The sequence below is a fragment of the Dermacentor andersoni genome, chromosome 1 (genome assembly GCF_023375885.2).
Source record: "Dermacentor andersoni chromosome 1, qqDerAnde1_hic_scaffold, whole genome shotgun sequence".
Lineage (NCBI taxonomy): Eukaryota > Metazoa > Arthropoda > Arachnida > Ixodida > Ixodidae > Dermacentor > Dermacentor andersoni.
In genome coordinates this window covers 308,404,478-308,426,004 of record NC_092814.1, presented here as the reverse complement: position 1 = coordinate 308,426,004, position 21,527 = coordinate 308,404,478, and the positions used below count along the sequence as shown (strand labels likewise).

Here is a 21,527-nt window from a genome sequence, read left to right as displayed (position 1 = left end):
TTCCTGTGTACGCCTTTTTCTGGCTGGTTTTTTCTTGAGTCATTATGTCTGCATTCCTTATGCACTTCTTTTTAATGTCATTGAAGTTATGTATCGCACTGATTCGTACAAGTTGTTGCAATATTATGCATTTTTTTCCATTTGTGATGTTCAATTTAGGAAGCCACATAAACAGTTGACTAAGAAGCTGCTGCAATATAAATCACTACACATTTTCCATGTGCTTCTGCAAATATTCAAGTTATTAAAAAGCTTTGATTGAATACACGGTTTGGCTGCATAAACAGTTGACTAAGTAGCTGCTGCATTATAAATCACTACACATCTTGAATACGATGAGCAAAACGAGAACAAGGTGAAAGCAAGAGCCAACATTTCGACAAGTGGACTTGTCTTCTTCAAGGCGACGTATGCTTTCCTCGCCACAGTATATCTAGGTGGGGTTCTAAAGGGGAGAGGGTGTAAGGCGGGTGGGTGGGGCAATGAGGGAAGGTGTGTTAGCGTGTCGAATTGAGAATAAAGGAATGCTGTGCACAAGGCCAAGGCCATACACCCATGTCAATGCATGCATGTTAGCCGGCGTGTCAACGGCGGCTACCGCTGTTGACATTCATTGACATGCCCTTTACACCAACATTCCCATGAGTGAAGGAATTGAAGCCGTTTCTAGATCCCTCGCAATCAATCCCCAAGCGCACGCTCCTGAAGTTTACTTATCGCTCCTTAGGTTAGTTCTCATGCTCAACTATTTCGAATTTGATTCTGTTCACTACTTGCAAACTTTCGATACTAGCATGGGTATGCCATTCGCTCCCACTTATGCGAACATTTTCATGGGACAGCTTGAAGCAGACCTGTTTAAATCCTACTCTTTAAAACCCCTCACCCATCTTCGTTACATTGACAACATATTTATAATATGGGAACATGGCACAAGCGCCTTAACCGACTTAATTAGCCATTTCAGTCGCTTTCACCCGAGTATTAAATTCACTGCTCACCACTCTCCTAGTCAGATCAGCTTCCTGGACACGACGGTCTACATAGAAAACGGAAAACTGAGAATGACACTTTACCGGAAGCCTACGGGGATAGCCAGCAATATTTAGACTACAACAGTCATCACCCGCGACATCGCAAGCAAGGAATGTTTGTTGGACAAGCGAAACGAATAAGAAGAATCTGCAGTGAAGACTACGATTATATCCACCACCTAAATGACCTTAAAACAATGCTAGCAGAAAGGAACTATCCCCAAGTTGCTCTCGATAGAGTTATGATGCCATGTCAAGATTGTAGAGACAGTCGGAATTGGCGAAGAAACAGCCCACACTAGAATCTGACAGACCGCCGGCCTTTATAACAAAATATTCTAATGCACTCCCAAACATAAACAACATCCTATGAAAATACCACCCAGTATTATCAAGTAACGAGCGTCCCAGAAAAGCGTTCCCGGATGTACCTAGGGTTACCTATCGCCAAAACAGGAACTTTAAAGACATGTTAGTGCGTGCAAAAGTCAGCCAACAGCATTCCCCTGTAATAAAAGCATGTTGTCGCCACAAGTGCAAAACCTGCAGGCACCTTCAAAGTGACATTAAAATTAAAAGCACCGCCAATAGTTATACACATGAAGTCAAATCTAGCTTCACTTGTACAAGTCCGGATGTGATTTATATGCTTGAATGTTCCTTCTGCAAGAAACAATAAATCGGTGAAACAGGACAATCAATGAACGTCAGATTAAACGGACATCGCGCGGACACAGCTAAAAAGCTTCCCAAAGCCGTCGCCGAGCATTTCAACCAACCAGGTCATAATTTTGATGAACTTAAACTCTATATCTTACAATCAAATTTCCGTTCTGAACGAGAAAGAAAATACAGAGCATCATACCGTATCCATAAGTTACGACCAATAGGCCATTACGACCAATAGGCATAAACGTTTCAAAGGGAGCTTTAGAATCTATTCGCTATGCTAAATTTCAAGCTATGGGCAACAACACTTAGTTTGGTTTCTTGGCGTATCCCCTTTTTTTTCTTTCCTTTCCTTTGTTTTATTTTTTTCAGCCGGCGTGTCAGACGCCGTTGACATGCCGGCTAACATGCGTGCGTTGACACGTGGTTGACAGACAGGGGGGGGGGGGGGGGTGGCCTTGGCCTTGTGCACAGCATTCCTTTATTCTCAATTCGACACGCTAACACACCTTCCCTCGTTGTCGCACCCACCCGCCTTACGTCCTATCCTCTTTAGAAGAACCCCACCTATATATACTGTGGCGAGGAAAGCATACGTTGCCTTGAAGAAGACAAGTCCACTTGTCGAAACGTTGGCTCTTGCTTTCACCTTGTTCTCGTTTTGCTCATCGTCTTGAATTTCCATCTCCCGCATTCCCCGTGTTTTACACATCTTGAATGTGCTTCTGCAAATATTCAAGTTATTAAAAAGCTTTGATTGAATATACGGTTTGGCATTTGCTTTAACCTGAATTCCAGTTCAGTTGACTTTCGTTACTTCGACCCTGACGGTACCGATGAAATTGATCTGATTATCGGGTGGGTTGAATTAAACAAGATGCAGAAAAAACGCCAAAATGCATTGCTGATCCATTTGGCGGCATTTGCCTGATTCTAATACTCCCCAAATCAAACGCACTTCCATTCTGATACACAGAAATGATATTAAACAAAGTAGAAATATAACTTGCACCTAATTTATTAGCTAGAAAGATTGGCAAGGGTCTAGTGCACAATGACGGCCGGTTTCCTAAAGTCAGCTTCGCCGTAATACATGTGTGTTATACATGCGTGAATGCGAAGAAGATGGTTTTGATTTCGTGTCTGATTTCACTGCACAATTAATTTCTGGCCCAATGCTCTTGAAAAACAAAACTAAAAAAAAAAGCCATGCGTTAGATTTGGGTAAACAGCGTAATCACATTGGTATGGGTTGTGCTTGCCAATACACAGGAATACACATGGAAAACAAACAGGAGTGTTTGTGTGCCTTCCTGTGTCCATGTATTGGCAAGCACAGCCCATACCAGTATGCAATTCCAACTCGTCTGAGAAGCAGCAGCTATAATCAGACATTGTGAGCTACGGTTATTGCTTGAAAATCTTTCTAAGGCAGGTCCAAAATAGGGATTTTCAACGGCAGATGACATGTGTTCAACACATTCACTGTCCCCTAAGCTGTCCCAAGACAGACGCTGCTGCTAAAGAGGTTGCTATTGAGGTCACCAGAGGGCTCAAGTGGGCGCTGACTGGTCAAGTTTGAATTATCCAACGAAGGCCAATTTTATAACCGAAATAACGGAAGTTTGGGCCCATAGAAATGCATGTGTGCCGGCAGGGACCTTCGGCCATGATTGGATGCACCAAAAAATCTCATTAACCGTAGTTGAATTAACGGATGTCTACTGCAAAATGTTGGGTGTGAGTGAATATAAAGATTATGAACCTATGCTACCGAGGTGTGGATCCAGGCTTCTCGTGCAGGATGGGTCAGCATCTTAAGACTGATGATGATAATGCTCATTTCACTTTATGCAAATTCACCCCGTTTCTACCAAAGCTTTACCCAGCCTCTGTACATGTACCGTCGAACCCACTTATAATGATACCGATTTAACAGTATACAGTGGAACCCCGGTTTTACGTCCCCCGGTTTTGCGACAACCTGAGTTTTACAACAGATTAGCGCAGTCCCTGCAAAGTCCCCATAGAAGCAATGCATTAAAAACCCCGGTTATCCGACATAATTTTACAGCTGACCTGCGTTATACGACGACCCTCGTGTTTCTCTCTCCCCCACCAGCAGCGGCCCGCAACGCTGACTGTGCTGAAATAGCGCCTTTTCTTCTCCACAATCACTTTCTCCCTCTCTTCTTGGCGGCGTCACCTCTTGTCGTGTTGGGCAAGCCTTTCTCTCCTTCCAGTTGCCCAGCAGCAGATCGCCGACAAGGTAGTGCGGAGAGGCCTAGGTTTATCGCATGTGTTCTTCGTCGTAACTCTAGCGACCAGCTTGCAGCGGAGGTTTTGAGTTGTGTGGAGCAATGCGACACATGATGTCCCGAAAGCGGACAGTTCTGTCGCTCGGCGATAAGCTGAATATTATCGAGGAAAGGAAAAGCGGCATGGAGCCACGAAATCCAGCATTGCCCGGGACCTTAAGATACCCAAATCTTCGCTTAAGACGATCCTGGCAAACACAGAGGTGATATCGCAGAATGCCAACAAGTTTGGGCTCAAGCAGAAAGCGGCAAAAGGACAGCATGAGAAGTTAGAAAGTGGCTGCATCAAGTACAGAGCTCTGCGATCAACGTTGACTGTGCCATTCTAAAAGAAAAGGCATGGCGTAATTCGAAGACGTGAGATCGTTCCCTACTTGCGGCAAGTTGTTTATTCATCCACTTTCATTGCCATTAATTTATCATTTCTTTAATTCAGTTAGTAAGTGCAAGTAATTTCTCCTATGTTTTCCTTGGTGTCTTTGTTTGTTGGCTTCTCATGATATGATTAATAATAATCGGGAGCCTCGGTTAACCCCCTTTCTTCTCGTAACTATCTCGGTTGTTTCTCAAGTTCCTAAAGCTGCAGCAACGAACATACTGGATGACAGGAAATTTTTATGCCGGTGATGACAGCTCGTGACTATCGTAAGTTTCATTTTCATGCTCGAATCTAATGCAACCGTCAATTTTTTAGAATTAAAAAGAAAAACATAGTGCTCGCTGGAGTCAAGTAAGTATGCTACATTTTATGGGGATAGCAGCTGTGTTATTGGGTACAAAGTGATGTTCAAGTTTCATTTGCATGATTGCTTAGCATCTACATTAAAAGCAAGGGTTAGACATAGACAAGATTGTACTCAAGGTTTTAGTGGAATATGCTGTTCCTTGCTATTGCCCATGCATGGCTTTTTATTGTGATAGCAATTAAATGGACACCCCAGGCAAATTTACACTGTCGCCCTGAGGTTCTATATAAATTCTGAGTGCGATAAGACTGTGGCTGCACGCTGTATGCTGTAGGTGCGAGAAAAAGCATGTGAGGGGGAACTGAGATGGATGGTGGCTTGGTGCAGCGGTGTCTTCTCACACATGCTAAGGGGGGAGTGTGTAAATGTTTGTGTGTGGGGCTGAAGTGGGGCAGGGTAGCGTGCATCGCGGCTTCTACTCTGGCCACGGCAGCGCATGGCGCAGCTGGGCCCGGCAAGGTCATTTTGGAGGTAATCTGCGGTGCGTTCAAAGGCTAGCCGACCCCAGATAGCTGATGGCTTTGTGTGCGCTATGTTCTCATGCACCTAGTTCCTCTTGAAGGTAGAGGCAGCATGAAGGGGAATTCGCTTGCCGCTGCTGCCACTCTTCATGATGCCAGCATCCCGACAGCGAGTGTCCATGGTCATTGAGTGAGATGGGTACATGTTTGCTTGTGCACACGTGACATCACGCTTGTTAACTTAGTTAGTAAGCAAATGTTTATAGCAGTTCATACAGCCGATAAAACTATTAACCTTACTGCATATAGCTGTATAATAATTCGCTATCGCAATGTATGCTTCGCCTTTCAGAGAAAGCTCCGACTTTTTTTTTTATCAGCTGGATCCTTGCAGCGGCTACTGCAGCTTAGGTCTCCTTTAGTGGAACTAGCAGAGGGATGTTCAAACATTATTGTGCACAAGGTCTGGTGAATGCATTGGTTTACAGGGAAGGTGACAGGGCATGAAGCAAAAGGACATTGTGAACAGCTTCAGGAGTGAGCAGTGACACTGGCGATGAGAGTGATGCCAGCTGAGCTGTAGCTGTGTGGATGGTCTTGATGCTGTTTTAAGCAGCGAGTTCTGTGCAACTGCATATCTCAGCTATGACGTGCCATATGCTTTGAAGAAAGTAAATTTACTGCAGGGCAACCTTTATGGGCATGGTCACAATGATTTGAAATCTGCCTTCTCTGCTCAGGGCCAGAGCTGGAACATCACTGCTCTTGAGGACACGTTGCTGGCAGCAGTGGAAGGACTGACCCCTGACGCTGCCTGTCTGTCGTGTATTGTCCTCGCGCGGCTGCTGCCTGAAGATGACAGCCAACAGTCGCAATGGACGCAGGTCAGTGTGCTGTTTCTTCCCTTAGTCGTGGCCTGATTCACTTTCTTTTCAAGCAGCAGTAACAAACTTATGGCTTGTGCATGAGTGTAGGAGGAAATAACAGATTGCCTTGTTATCTTTTATTTTTTTATAAACGGAGGAGGAGTTGTCACTGTTTGCTAGTGACGGCTACCCCTCTTTATATGGTTAGTATAGGATAAAAGAAAGTAAATAAAGGGATACATTTTTTAAGTACTACAGTCGGTGACTGATAAATTGGACAACGATAATCCGGACATGCTTGGTAATTTGGACAGCTTCGCGGCACTGCCAATGGCCCCATAGAATTAGTGTGTAAAGATGACCGATATTTTGGATGGCCACCAGTTCTACATTAGATTATCCGGACTCCATCCATGGCTGTAGCATATGCAGACTCTGCCGCCATTACCTTCTCTGGCAACCTTGGCGAGACATCAGGTATGGCCTCGGAGATTACATGTTAGGTGATAATCCCTGAGGCCTTGCCTTGGTCGCAGCACTGTACCTCAGAGATTTAACTGCGAATGCCAATCTTGGAGTCTTTGCCTGAATTGTGAGGTCACATCAACAACATGATCATCACGTCCATTCCGACACCACTAGTGCATGGCCCGCTGTTTGTTGAATTTGCCTTCTGGACAGCATTCTGCCATTTTGTGCTTGCTTGTTTGTTTAGTATGCATTCCAGACAGCACTCTGCTGGCTCCAAAAAGTCTTTCTCATGACGTTATCAACAGTCCATGGCAAATGTCGCCAACAGTGCCCTCGCAGTCCAATTCCGAATGAGTCTTGAGTCACAGTCCGAATGAGCCCGGCTCCCCAACTGAAGAGCCTGAACTGCCGCCTACCACAAAGAGCTTAAATGCGGATGTTATGAATGACCTGCTAGGCTATGGTGGGCTGATTCCTGCCACCGTTACATTTGCAAACGTCGGCAGCGTGGTGTTGTCGTGGGCCGAACTGAACGATGACGAAACAATTGAGGAAGTTCTCCCACCGTCAAACTGCGACTCGAATGATGATGTGTTGCTTGCTCTGGAGCCTTCACATGCAGATCTGACTTGAGCCTTTGCAGTCCTTGCATCGGCGTACAGAGGACCGTTTATTGCGTAGACGCGTGAAGCAGAAGGGTTGAAATCTGGGCCAGTTGGTACATACTTGAAGGAAAAAACCAGTCAAAAAACATAAAGGACAAGAGGAGAGGTTCACACCACAACGACTGGACTATCAACTGAGCTTTATAAGAATCGGTGTAGTCCCAGCAAGGCCAGCAGAGCATGCGCAACCGCACCATCGCTAATCACAGAGCATGAAAAGACAAGAATCACTTTTATCGTGACCGACCTAGAAATGCAAATTCTTTTTTAAGTAAACGCACCGAGGTCGTACTAACGCAGTCGTCACCTAATGAACTGATGTAGTACGCTTCCAGGATTTCTCGCTCTTCTTTGCCCTTGCCCCTACCAAGAATCGTTACATTGCTGAACAAAGGATAGCAACTACATTCATTGCAATGGCGAGGCAAGTTTGCACCGTTATCTGACTTCATGGAGGAGTGGTGCTCACGCAGGCGGTCATTAATACATCGACCGGTTTGGCCTATGTAAAATCTTTCGCATGTGAGAGGGAACTTATAGACAACCCCTGCAGCACATGCCGTTAAACGGTTTTCATGCTGCGTTGTACAAACGTGGTTCCTTGCCCTGCCTTGAGAAATGCGCGAGCACAGACCCGAAAGGATACAAGGGGCAGAAAACACAACACTTACTCACTGCTTGGCGGCAACCTGCTTGATGTTGTGGCTCACTTTATGCACATACGGCATAACTTCAAGTTTCCTACATTCAGTTGCCTGACCATCTACCAGCTTCGTACGTTCCTTCTTTAGCCTCTGAAGCAGCGATTGAGCCACCGCTTTCAAAAGGGGCGGAGGGAACCCTGCGGCTTCTTAACGTTGGAATTGTGCGTCAAAGCCACTTTTAATAGCGTGGTGACAGCTTCTTTCGAGTGCATTGCGGAAACAATTCATTGCAATCCCTCTTTTTACAATCTTTGAATGTGCAGATCCAAATGGTAAAAGAGCTTTCTTGCCCCTAGGTGAAAACATCCAGCACAAATGCCCGCCATCAAAGAATGTTAGTTGCAGTTCTAGGAACCTGATGGAATGATTGCAAGGAAGTTCGTGAGTGAAATTAAGAGTGCGTGAAGAAGCTTTAAAAGCAGTCAATACATCGTCTACTGCTGTGGGCAGAGTGTCATTTGGTAAAAGCTCTAAAAATAAAGTATTAAAAAATCGTCCACATACCTAAAAACTTTGCATACACGCATGTTTTGAAGGAAGCCTTGAAGTTCTCTGTCAAATTTTGCTAAAAATATCTGGGAAAGCACCGGAGCAACACTAGAGCCAATACATATTCCTTTTTTCTGAAGGAACAAGGAGCCTTTGAATTCAACAACAGTGGATGACAGATAAAAGGATAAGAGCTCTAGAAAGGCATCCACCGACATACCACATGCATTCTGGAAGTTTACAGCACTGCAGTGATCAATAAGTTCACGCACAGCTACAAAGAGTTCATCGTGGGAAATGCTGTAGAAGAGGTCTTCAATGTCAACTGAAAAGGCCATGTTGGCACCACGGATCCCTCTATTAAGGACCTCTACCAACGCTGCCGAGCTAGCCACGCTGAATGGATCTTGCACTGGGAGGGCCGTCAACTGTCGCTGAAGAAACTGACTCACTAACTTCTGCCATGAACCTGTCTCCGTGATGATGGCTCTCAGAGGGCAACCCACCTTGTGTGTTTTTGCTGAAAAGAACACTTGCAGGTGGTTCCCCTTGCAATTCATGACACTTTGCGAAAGTTTTTCCAAGTTGTTTTTTTTTTCAGGAGCTTCACCGCTGCCGTCTTCAACCTTGAGGGTTTCCAATTTGTAGACTCGAAGTTCTTCGCTGCAGCAGCCATTGCCTTCTCTCCAAAAGACCTTGTCGGAAGGACCACGAAGCCACCATCCTTGTCCGCTTGGAGGAGGGTCAGATCATTTTCAATGAAGTGGTCGACAACCCGGTTGAGTACTCAGTTGCTGTTTCCTGACTGCTTGCGATCTACCTTCAGAAGAACGTCAACCCCTTCAGACAGACGTCGCTGTTTTTCATCCTTGTGTGCTTTATCAGCCAGCCGATGTACGGTGGCGAGCAGTTCATGGCTCCTTAAGCTTGGAGTGAGGCTGTACTTGGGGCCATTTTGAAGCAGATCATCAACAACCTTGGTCACTGTCGTACTTTCCAAGTATGTAACTGAGCCTCTGTTCACCTTTAGCCTTTCCTTTTTTGGCAGATAAGCCCTCAGCTGATTCCAGAACACTTCTGTCGCCTGGCCTGCCAAACGGCGATGATCCCGGAAACAGAGAACTCCTGACAGTTCATCACGTCCCGCGAGGCACAACACTCGCAACCAATTGTGCAGAAGCCTCACCTGCCTCCAGCACTCCGATTTCCAAATCTTGACCATGCGTTTCCAATGGCCTGTCGAAGGCTCCAGCAAACCGAAGAAGGCGACAAGCTCCGGTGGAGTGAGGTTGACCTTGAGGCAATGGGAAAGGGTGCGTGCTCGACAAGTGATGGAAGCAATTGCGCTAATACAAAGCGTAGCCTGACTGCCGGGAGAACGAACATTTAGAAAGACGCCCAGGGGAGAAGAAATGCTTTGCAGAAGGGTTGAAATCTGGGCCAGTTGGTACATACTTGAAGGAAAGAAACAGTCAAAAAACACAAAGGACAAGAGGAGAGGTTCACACCACAACGACTGGACTATCAACTGAGCTTTATTAGAATCGGTGTAGTCCCAGCAAGGCCAGCAGAGCATGCGCAACCGCATCATCGCTAATCACAGAGCATGAAAAGACAAGAATCCCAAGAATCGCTTCTATCGTGACCGACCTAGAAATGCAAATTCTTTTTCAAGTAAGCGCACCGAGGTCATACTAATGCAGTCATCACCTAATAAACTGATGTAGTACGCTTCCAGGATTTCTCGCTCTTCTTTGCCCTTGCCCCTACCAAGAATCGTTACATTGCTGAACAAAGGATAACAACCACATTCATTGCAATGGCAAGGCAAGTTTGCACCGTTATCTGACCCCAGGGAGGTCACAATAGAAGCGATTCTTGTCTTTTCATGCTCTGTGATTAGCGATGATGCGGTTGCGCATGCTCTGCTGGCCTTGCTGGGACTACAACGATCCTAATAAAGCTCAGTTGATAGTCCAGTCGTTGTGGTGTGAACCTCTCCTCTTGTCCTTTGTGTTTTTTGACTGGTTTTTTCCTTCAAGCGTGGAGCAGAATACCGGTTATAGTGCGGTTCCTTTAAGCGCGCGACCATGAAATCGGCGCACGGAGCACTGCCTTTTCTCGGAGGCATTGAGCACGGCCCGCACGGTTGCTGGGCACGCAAATGCGGAGAAGGGGGAGCGTGGACGCACACGTGGAGACCAGCGGCGAAAAGCAAAACAAAAAGAAGAAGTGCGGGAGACTTCAGAGGAAGGAGGGTGAGTGTTTTCATCACTATAGCAGCACCTAATCAGGGTGCGCGCTGCACGGAGTGCGAGGTAGAAGCGATAGCGGTGACAGTGCACTCCTTTTTTTTTTTTCAGTCTCTTTGCTGCATTTGATGTGTACACGTCGTGATCTCATCGTGTCGTAGTTGTCCTCGGTTCACGTGTGTTGTCAGGCTTTTGTCACCATGGCATTGGCAGCGTCTTCAAGCAGTGAGAGAGAGAGAGGCATGCCTTATCGCTGGAGACGAAGGAATGCGTTATAAGGGACATAAAAAGTGGGCTGAAGAAGGCTTCGGGGGCTGCCAAATACGGCATTTCCGACACAACAGTGTCGACCATATACAAGAACAAGGACAACTTGTGGCAGCAACTGAAGCAAGATTCATCTTCCCTGTCATGGAAGAGAATACGTACGTCGAAGTACGAAGACGTGAAAGCAGCGTTCTTCAGATGGTTCCGTGAAGTTAGGGCTCAGAGCATACCAGTGAGTGGCCCCGTGCTTCAACAAAAAGCCAAGTCCCTTGGCGCTCTTTTAGGCCACGACGATTTCAACCCACTTAATGGATGGATGCAGAGATTCAAGAATCGCCATGGCATCAGCTGCAGTGTGGTGTGCGGTGAAAGTGGTGAAAGCGGTGATGTCAACGACGAGTCCATCGAAGTCTGGCTACGGACAGAGATGTATACACTGTCGACGAAGCTTGTGTATTTTATAACCTTCTGCCCAACCGCACTCTTGCGCAGAGAGGCGAAGCCTGCTCTGGCCGCAAGGCCTCAAAAGAGCGCATAACTGTGTTGTTCTGCGCTAACATGGATGGAAGCAACAAGCGCTGCCTGTTTGTCATTGGAAAATCAGCGAGGCCACGTTGCTTTAAAAAGCAAGAGTGCCTGGCAGTGACATACAAATCCAACAAAAAGTCATGGATGACGCCAGACATGTTCACAAGCTGACTTTGCAAGTTCGATGAAGACATGGTGGCAGAGAAGCGACAGGTCTTGCTCATTCTTTACAATTGCACAGCCCACAACATCAAGTCAAAGTTGACGGCAATCAAGTTAAAGTTTCTGCCTGCCAACACGACTGCAAAATGTCAGCCGCTTGACCAGGGTGTCATCGCAACAGTAAAGGCACTTTGCAAAAAATGCATTTGCTGAGCATGCAGCAGCAGCAGCCTCTTAAGGTGAATTTAAGGGGCGTGATTGATACGGTTGCCGCTTCGTGGTGTCAGGTAAAAGCCACCACAATAAGGAAGTGCTTCAACAAGGCAGGCTTTGTGCACAATGCAGAGGCTCTTGACGCCGATGAGCCGAGCGACAATATTGCTGATGAGACGGTCAACACCGACAACGTGTGGTCTGGCCTCGTTCAAAGCAAGTTTGTTTCCACCACAGGCACCTTCCAAGAATATGTGGATGCCGGTGAGTCGGAGCTTCCTGTCTATGAGGAAGCGAGCATGGATGATGCGATCGTCACAGCGGTGCGCGGTAGTGCGGAGCTTGCAGCTGAAGACGAGTCGGACGACGATGTCACCTCAACGCCAGACCCAGATGTCCCATGCGAAGACGTTTTGGAATACCTCAGCAAAGTGAAGATGTACTGCACGAAGAACAGTTTGAGTGAGAAAGCGCTTCAGTGCTTAAGCCTTGTAGAGGGTGAAATTGTTCGAAGCTCTTTAAAAAAAAAAAATATCCAGACGAAAATAACAGCGTTCTTCCGCTGATGCTGCATTTGTCAGGACAACTTGGTTTCTGTGCTGTGTTGCGTTTGTGTTGCATGTGTGTGTGAGTGAAATATGTAATAGATTGTGTTTGAAAGGTGGGTGGTCCGTTTGGCATAGGCAAAAGCCGAAAAAAATCATGCTTTGGTTATAACGCGGTACCGCTTATAGCACAAATTTTTACAACTACCGCAACTTACGTTTACTCGGTCTACACTGTATATTTATTTACACAGTTTAATAAACAGGCTGAACTAAACAAAAATCTGCTTTCAATTTTGATAATGATTACCTACTACCGGAAGAAGCCAACTATCGTCTGCTCACACTCGGCCACGGCTGCCCGTATGGGAATTAAACTTGCGTCGCCTTGTTTATCGGTATTGTAGCCATGAGGTCTTGCTAGTTTTGAACAGTTGACTAGCCTTGAAACACGCTAAACTTAATGTCGGACCACATGCACACTTGCAAGCGCGTGCTCCTGGTCAGACGCCTCGGCAGACTTCGGTTCGTGTTGAGCTACTGATAGCGCTTCAAAATGCACAAGTTGGATGTGGCTACTATCCGTTGGTCAAGCTGGCGCAGAACAAAGCCAGTCCACACCACATAGCACAGCCAGACAGGAGCATATGAGCGTGATCGAGTGCGCACTCTAACCGTGTCGTGCACACAGCAAATGCTGCAGTTGCATGTAGCTGCGGTCTGTTACGTAGTGCAGATATTGCGGCCGCTGCGGGGTGTTGTGACAAGTCCACTGGCTGAGCACACTGCAGTTCACTGAGGACAACCGCATTTGGCATGTTTCGTTTGTCGTAGGCACCAAAATCGAAAATAATGGTGTTTACATGAACATCCAAAATCAAATTTAAACTGCAAGCTATGGTGGCATTTAGTAGGCAGAGCGTTGTGGGCACACCCCGCTCCCTCGTATCCTTCGCAGTGCAAACCATTGAAGAAGGAGTGGAAGCACTGCAAATAGTATGTTTGAATGCCAATAACTGCTTCTGCGGAACGCATTGTACAACTTTTTTGTGGCAAAGTATTTGTCAGGGTGTCTACCAACTGGGAAAACCGGGAATTCTGAGGGATGTTGAGTAGTCGAGTAGTCTGGAAAAACTCGGGGAAAACTCGGGGAAATTGTCCTTGTATCAAGGAAAATTAGCTGTAATTTTATTGAAAGGGAACGAAAGTCGCGGTAATGCTGGCTCAAGTAGCAGACAGCAATTGTAACTAATAGTCTTTGACGCCCTGTCGTCGGCTGGAGGAGTTGCCAGTGTACAGTCAACGACCGACTTTCGGGATGCCCAATAATTCGGACAGCTTCATGGCACCACCCCGTACCCCATAGAGTCAATGCATCAGAACATCTGAAATTTCGCACTCAAGAACCCTTCGCCATCCGATTTTCCGGACTTTTTGCCGTGACCGCAGATCCGAAACGGCATTAATCAAAGCCACCACTGCTGCCGTTTTGATTATTTCGGCACCTCGAACTGGTGCTCTCGCACGCAGATTTACTGGAAGCCGTAGCCACCACTGCGGCAATGTTAGACCTAACTGCTTCGACGTTCGCTATTAAGCTTCTTGCCGTTGGGCACCGTGTTTTTAATTGAAAGAATTCACCACTGTCAGCAATGGCACTGACTCCGCCTTTGTGGTCCTCGCGATTGGCTTCGATGCTCGGAAATCATGATGCGTTGCATAATACTGGTTCCTGAAAGTCAGCTTTGCCTCTGTACAGAAATGTTACTTGGTGAAGCATTGGCACGTTAAACCCCATAATTTTTTACTTGGTGAAGCATACGCAAAAGTATTGTGGTGAAGCATAACAAGCATGGAAAGGGGCAATTGTCACGGGACGCGGTATGTATTCCTTAATTATACACGCGTGCACCCAGTATCTCCTGTCACAGTACGAGCACCGATAGGCCTAATGCATGTACCGACAAGCCTTCAGAGCTTTTTTCGAATGTCTACGGCAGTTTGAGCCCTTAAGGGCAGTAAAAGACATGCATTCTTTTTTTCCAACTGGCCGATTTTTCGGACGTTCTTGCGGCCCCTAGGGAGTTCGAAAAAATCGGACGTTGACTATACAACTGACCAAGAAAATGCTTCAAATGGTCCTTGGGGCGAACACGCGGCAGGAGGAGGACGAGAACAGAAAGGACCTATGCATTGAGGAATGAACGAGAAAGGGAGCGTGCTGCTGCCGCTTTGAGGGAGCTCGAGCTCGAGAAACAAAGTGTTGGCTGATGCTCAGATGCAGGTGTCCCTCATCCAAACCAAAATAAACTTTTTAAAGCAGTGAAAGACAATGCTGAAGTGTCGTACGCAGGCTTAGAGTATGTCAGGGCAGTTGAGGTTGACTTACGAGCTCTTGAGAGAGAATCTCAATTATGACAAAGTTCGGGCCTCATACCACTGATCCTGCTATCAGTTGATAGCTGAAATAGCTCATATTCAAAAATACTTGCTTCTGTATGCATCTCCTTTTTTTTCGTATTTGAGAATGTCCGGCTCGATTTGTAATTTTTTTTAAATACATTTTATTTGCTGTGCATATTACTAACCCCTCCCTTCTATTCTCTTTTTCAATAACATAAACACTGCTCCTTAGTGTTCAAATTGGATTGAGTCGTTCTTTTAAAAAAAAAAAATTTTCATGTGCTTACTAAGTGACAGCATTGGGGGATATGGTTTCAGCCCGTCTTGACATAAAACATAGTTCTGCATCACTCGGGGAATATTGCAAAGGCACTCGGGGAAAACCTGGAAAACTCAGGGAATTTGGAAATGTCAACTTGATAGACACCCTGATTTATGAAATAGTCTTTAACTTCAAATTTCTTGACTGCATTTCTCGACTTTGATAAAAAGTGGTTCAGGGTCTATTTAAAGAGCTTGACTTAATACCATGCAAAGTGTTTTGTTATAATTACATTCATAATATTTGAGTTTCATGTGACCATAATGGGGCAGTTATGCAAGTGAGCAATAAGGAGAACCAAAGGTCTCAACTTTCTTTAGTTACAACCACATGGAGCCAACAGACAATGAAGCCAAAGAAGGAATTGGGGCAAGGTACTGTTCTTGAAATGTAAAAATAATGATGAAAAAGGAAATGAAAACAGGGGAAACAACAGCTTACCACAGGGGGCAGCTAAACCCACATCTTGTGCACATTATGTGTGCAATGCCCTACAATGGAGCTACAGGATTGGCTGTCCCGTCGCTCTACTTTCTTGGGGATTTGTACATGTGTTTCGATCTAACCCTGTGAATGTTAGCCAGTCCCACTCGTGGCTATGGCAGTGGATGTACTCCCAGCGTTACATCTAGTGCACATGTACCAATACACTCGAACCCACTTATAACAGTACCTGTTTTAACACTATATCTGATATAACAATGAGCAGCCGCAACACTGTGAACCTTCGTATGTGTTCTATGGTAAAGTAAACTGCTTACTACAATGCTCCCATGCCGCATTATTGGTTATACCAAATAAATCTGGCTACTGGGTGTCTGCAGCTAAAGAAAGAGCGTAAAATCCTGGAAAAAAAAACACAAAAAAAACAAGCCATTGCAACCGCTTGCATGTCGCACACGCCACATCACCAGCCTTGCATGCCTCTCTCTCTCGTCATCCTTGCACCCCTCCAAAACGGGAGCCAACACCACCAATGAGCGCTGCTGAGGGCATCTGTCAGCGCTGTAGACTCATGTTTCAGAGGGGTGGAAGGGAGATGGGAGAGAGGAGTGCAGCATACACAGCAAGCAGGCAAGAGTGGCAGCTCGCATTTCTTTTAATGCGATTAGCATTCTTTGCCTACTTCGGGCATTTTGAGTCTATCTATCTATCTACTATCTATCTAACCTCCTACACCAACACAGCGACCCAAATTGCCTACCAACTTTGGCCTCTAGCCTTGCGCTTGGGGTCATGATGCGGTTGTGGTCATTTTATCATCATTTCAGCTTTGTCATCTGACTCTTGCTATGCCGTCATCGTCACGCCATTTATGCCGACCCAGTGGACCAAGTTGTCTAAAGCTTAGGCCACTAGGTACCTGCTCGTGGTTGTGATTCCGTCATGGTCATCATATCATCATCATTAAAGCTTCATCTACCAACTCTAGTCATGCTGTTCGTCATCACGCCATCATCATCATACAGTCATTATGCATTCGTTGTCTTATCATTGTCGTGATGCTATCAAGGTCATTATCAAGATCATATCATTGTCGTCGCAATGCCATCGAGGTCATTTCATTGCTGTCATTCCACCTTCGTCATCTGAATTTTGTCATGGTGTCGTTGGCGCACTTTTCACGCCGACCCAGCAAACCAAGATGTCCAATAGCTTGAGCCACTATGTGCTCGTGGTTGTGATGCCGTTGTGGTCACTGCATCATCATCATTGCAACTTTGTCCCCCAACTCTAGTCACGCTGTTTTCGTCACATCATCATTGTCATACAGTCGTCATGCATTCGTCGTCATACCGTTGTGGTAATTTCATCATCTTCACTGCAACTTCGTCATTGTATTGCTGTCGCCATACAGTCATCACGCATTCGTTGTAATGCCGTTGTCGTGATGCCGTTGTGATCTTTCCAATATCGTATTCAACGTCATCGTTCAACTCTCATCATTTCTGTCATCATCACGCCATCATCCACACACATTTGTCGTTGTACCATTGTTGTAATATCATCATCATCAATGCCATTGTCGTCATACAGTCTTCATGATACAATCATCGCCACACCATCATCGTCATCCCGTTGTCCTCGTGGCATTGTCGTCATACCACCTTCATTGTTCCATCGACATAACTCCTTCTTCATCATCCTATCGTCATCACTGTGTCGTTCTATAGTCATTGTCATGCCTTCATGCTCGTGGCTGACCTTGGCAAGCGAGTGCCATAGAAACTGTGGGCCAAAACCTGAACAGTGTATGTGCATATACTCGAAGCAACGCAAGTCTTAGAATGGCCACTGAAGATTCTAAATAGATGATCCTTCAGCAATACATTGTGTCTGCATTGCTTGAATGCTAATTGCATTACCATCGACAGTCATCATGAGATGGGTTTTGCCAAAATTTATTTTCTTTTCCAAGATTTTGCGTTCCTTTTCGTTTCAATAAACAGGCCCATTAGCCAGATTTAATTGTTTTAACCATTAATGTGGGATGGGAACATTATATGGAGCAGTTTATTTTACCACAGAACACATACAGAAGCTCATGGTGCTGTGGCTGCTCTTTGTTATATCCGAGTATTGTTAAAATCGGTAGTGTTATAAGTGGGTTCCACTGTACCTTTTTCTGTTTAATTGAAATGTTTTGATGTCTGTCCCTTCCTTTTTATGCAACCAGGTTATAAGAAGTATTGGTTATAACAATGGAGTTTTCTTGGCCCTTGAACATTGTTATAAGCAGGTTCGACTGTACCGCAAGGTTCCACTGATGTTTCCGAGTGCCCATCAAGCAGAAATGGAAAGTGCCGTGTGCAGATTCTAACAAGTTGCCAGGCTTCAAATGGCACAGCAATGCATTTTTCTTGGTGCTTCTACATGCATCACCCTGAGAGCTAGAGGCTGCAGAAAGGCTCATGTGGCATGTGAAAACTTCATTAAGTCAAAGCTGCAGTACAAAGGTTTAATGTTCTAATATTTAATGTTCTTAGTTTTAATATTTAATGTTTGAATTTTTCATTTAAACTGCAGTGCAATGAATAATAATGTTTATTGAATTCTGTGGAAGCATCCTATAAAAGGGAACCAAATTTAAGTAAAGCGAGTTTGATCAAAGTTTGTTAAATTAAGGTCGAAATGTAGTTTCATGGGTAGTGCTGGACTGTTGGTCTCTTTCTGGCTGCAGAACTTTACCGACTTGCTGCGCAAGATTCAGCGGCAGTGTGAACGATTCCTGATCCACAATGCCAATCGTGTGGTTCACTGCCAGAGCTGGTCATCCCTTTCCCCGCAACTTCAAAAGAAGATCAGGGATGGTAAGTGCCTGTTTCTCGTTAGAGAAGGGAGGGTATGAAATAATCAATGTGAGTGTATACAGGCTGTAGTGCATAACAGCGGTTTTGCTGCTACTGCCATATATCTTGTCACAATGAGTGGCATGGCATCCGGTTGCCTAATTGTTGCAGTAAAATTTTGTCTCAAGAACGAGTTGGTACATTGCAAAAAAAAAATTTAACTATGCTCCTACTTACAGGGGGCGTTACAGGAGATTCTCAAGTTTTACCTGAATTACCTGCTCCCTATAGTGCAGTATTCTGAAAACGCCAAAAACTAAAATTGTGGGCAGCTCAATAAAAAGCACTTTAAAACTTTTTTATTAGCGGTACTAAGCTGTAAAATTGAAATATTGTCCAAATTTAGCCACATTTTGCAAATCTGCATTTGTAGCCAAGGCACTGTGCAGTTCTGAGAGTTGCAGATGATCAGCAGACAGTAACTCGATCCGGATCATTGGACGGTTTTGCAGTGACCATTGTTGATTGCGATGATGACATGCGATCCAGATCGGCGTCGATCGTCATCAAAAGTGCACGTGTGACACCAGTATGAGGCACAAAAGATGCAACAAAATATTGTGCGTTGCTGGCAATGCCAGTCCACACATTTGCTTGGTGAGGTGTTCGTGAAGTATGAAGTTTTCCATTGCCTCCTTTCATTTTTTGTGCAAGTGAATTTACCACTAGTTGTGACCTGCATACCAGCATGCCTTTTTTGATAAGTCACTGCTGGCTGAGTGCCTGCACCCACATAATCTTAACTCATCCTCCTGAAAAAACCAATAATCAAACGTGGTGATGACTGGCTGTCCTAAAGGTGTTTTGACTCGCATTGCTTGAACGTGAATTTCAAAGGAATTCATCAAAACTTGGCACGTTTAGTGTTAAATCAAAATTGCTTTGTCATTTAGGCCTAGTGGCATAGTAGCACTCAGGAAGCCAAGAAATTGCCCTACCACCGAAAATGCTGCTAGTTCCGTCATTTACAAATGTGGCATTTAAAATGAGGTGCATGGTGATTTTATTCTAAAAGCCGAATAAATCATCGCATGGCAGTCATCGGTATACATTGGCTGTATACGAGCACATGGTGGTGGTGCAACAAAGTTCAAATAATCAATAAGTAACTGCATACAATGGCTGAATTTTTTGGGAAAAGAGTTACCAATCACAGATGAATGGATCAACTACCTTGTGTCTCTAGCCAGAGGCTCTATTTCCCACTTTTTTGACGACACTAATGGCTGAAAACTTTGCCCTAAAGCTGGTTTCACGGCAGTGAGGGCTGCGCCACCATGAAACCAAACTTTGAGGCAAAATTCACACTGCCGTGAAGCCATCCCTCAAGTCAAAATTTTCTTCTAGCCTGCACCTTGATATTATTGTTAAATTTTAAATATTTTTGGTGTGTGTTATATGTACAGAAATAAAGTAAATTTTAAAACACAAATAATTGAGTTTCGCTTTTCATGAGACAGCCGCATCGCATAGCTCATAGCCTATAAGGTGATTCGTTTACAATCAACTACTGATTTCTGCACCTACTTGATTATTCAAAGATATTATTCAAACATATTATTTGCGGCGGCTGTATGGCTGTTGGGAATAAATTTGCCTTAATTTGGCACTAAACCGTAACTTGGGTGGCTGACATCTGACGAAATGGGGCTGGTTAGGCCTAACAGCCAAGGCAGGCGTAGCAGTGGACACCAAACTGTTGCTGGATGTTTTCTGCTCATCGGTGATCGGGTCCCACCTCATGTGTGGGGGCTAGACTGAGGATCGCAAAAGTGGGGAGTGTGCCTTCTAAGTTTGCGTACTTGCAGAACAAAACGGGTTGAGCTCACATGCAGATAGAAAGCATCAAGCTGAATTTGTGCAACCCAGCATAAACTGCCAGCATCGCACAGTCAAGGTTGCACTTCACAGCATCACGATGATGCACAATGTACAAACACGAAATGCTCCTGTGGCCTTAACCATCAAAAATTTTTAAGTAGACTGAAGCAACAGTAAGCAAGAACCTGTAAACAAATTTTCTGTGCTGCTGGAGTTTTTGCATGAAAATATATGAATAATGGCACTTCGAAAATTAACTGGCTCATGAGGTGAACAGGTTTTCTTTTATGCAAGTAAAGAACCAACGTTTTCTAAATTTATCAATATCTGGTTCTTCAGTGAAGGTTTTATGCAAATCCCCAAAACTATTTGAAATATTCGCTTCGACTTCACTTCGGCTTTGCTTCCAACCAAGAAATTGATATTTGCGCAAGCCTACTTTTTTAGCATTGCCTCTTCATAGCCACGCAGCCAACAAAAGGAATGAAGTGCCTTGTAAACGAAGGTGGCATGTCCATATTCATAATTCTTTTCTGTACCACTTTTTTTTTTTTTACCTGTGACGTGGTCGCCTCACAGATCTTTTTTTTCTTTCTTTTTTTGTGTTTGAAATGTCGTGCATGCTTTGCTTTGTGCATTATTTCGTATGTACCTTGCCTCGGGCACTGTTTATTCAAAGCTTGACTCTTCGAAAGTTGATCTATTGCTAAAACTGCTCGCCAGAATGTTAGTTGACAAACTTGCCATGCCCACCGCAGTAGTTTAGTGGCTATGGCATTGCACTGCGAAGCACGATGTCACTGGATCAAATCCTGGTCACAGCGGCTGCGTTTCTATGGGGGCAAAATGCAAAAACCCCCTTGTACTGCGCATTGGGTACACGTTAAAGGCCGCCACGTTAAAGGCCGTACACAGGCCGCCATTGGAATATGAACCTGGCAATGTTTAACGCTAGAACGTTATCTAGTGAGGCGAGTCTAGCAGTGCTATTGGAGGAATTAGAGGGCAGTAAATGGGATATAATAGGGCTCAGTGAAGTTAGGAGGCCAAAAGAAGCATATACAGTGCTAAAAAGCGGGCACGTCCTGTGCTCCCGGGGCTTAGCAGAGAGACGAGAACTAGGAGTCGGATTCCTGATTAATAAGAACATAGCTGGTAGCATACAGGAATTCTATAGCATTAACGAGAGGGTGGCATGTCTTGTTGTGAAACTTAATAAGAGGTACAAAATGAAGGTTGTA

The 21,527-nt window shown here is 45.0% G+C and overlaps 1 protein-coding gene across 1 annotated transcript in view; it reads left to right on the top strand.

Moving 5' to 3' along the window:
* LOC126548168 (uncharacterized) overlaps nt 1-21,527 on the top strand; it is a 148,165-nt gene that overhangs the window by 64,125 nt on the left and 62,513 nt on the right. The window contains exons 10-11 of the mRNA XM_072285248.1: nt 5,969-6,112; nt 18,297-18,426. Of these exons, the coding sequence (XP_072141349.1) occupies nt 5,969-6,112; nt 18,297-18,426 (274 nt within the window). The remainder of the gene's footprint in view (nt 1-5,968; nt 6,113-18,296; nt 18,427-21,527) is intronic.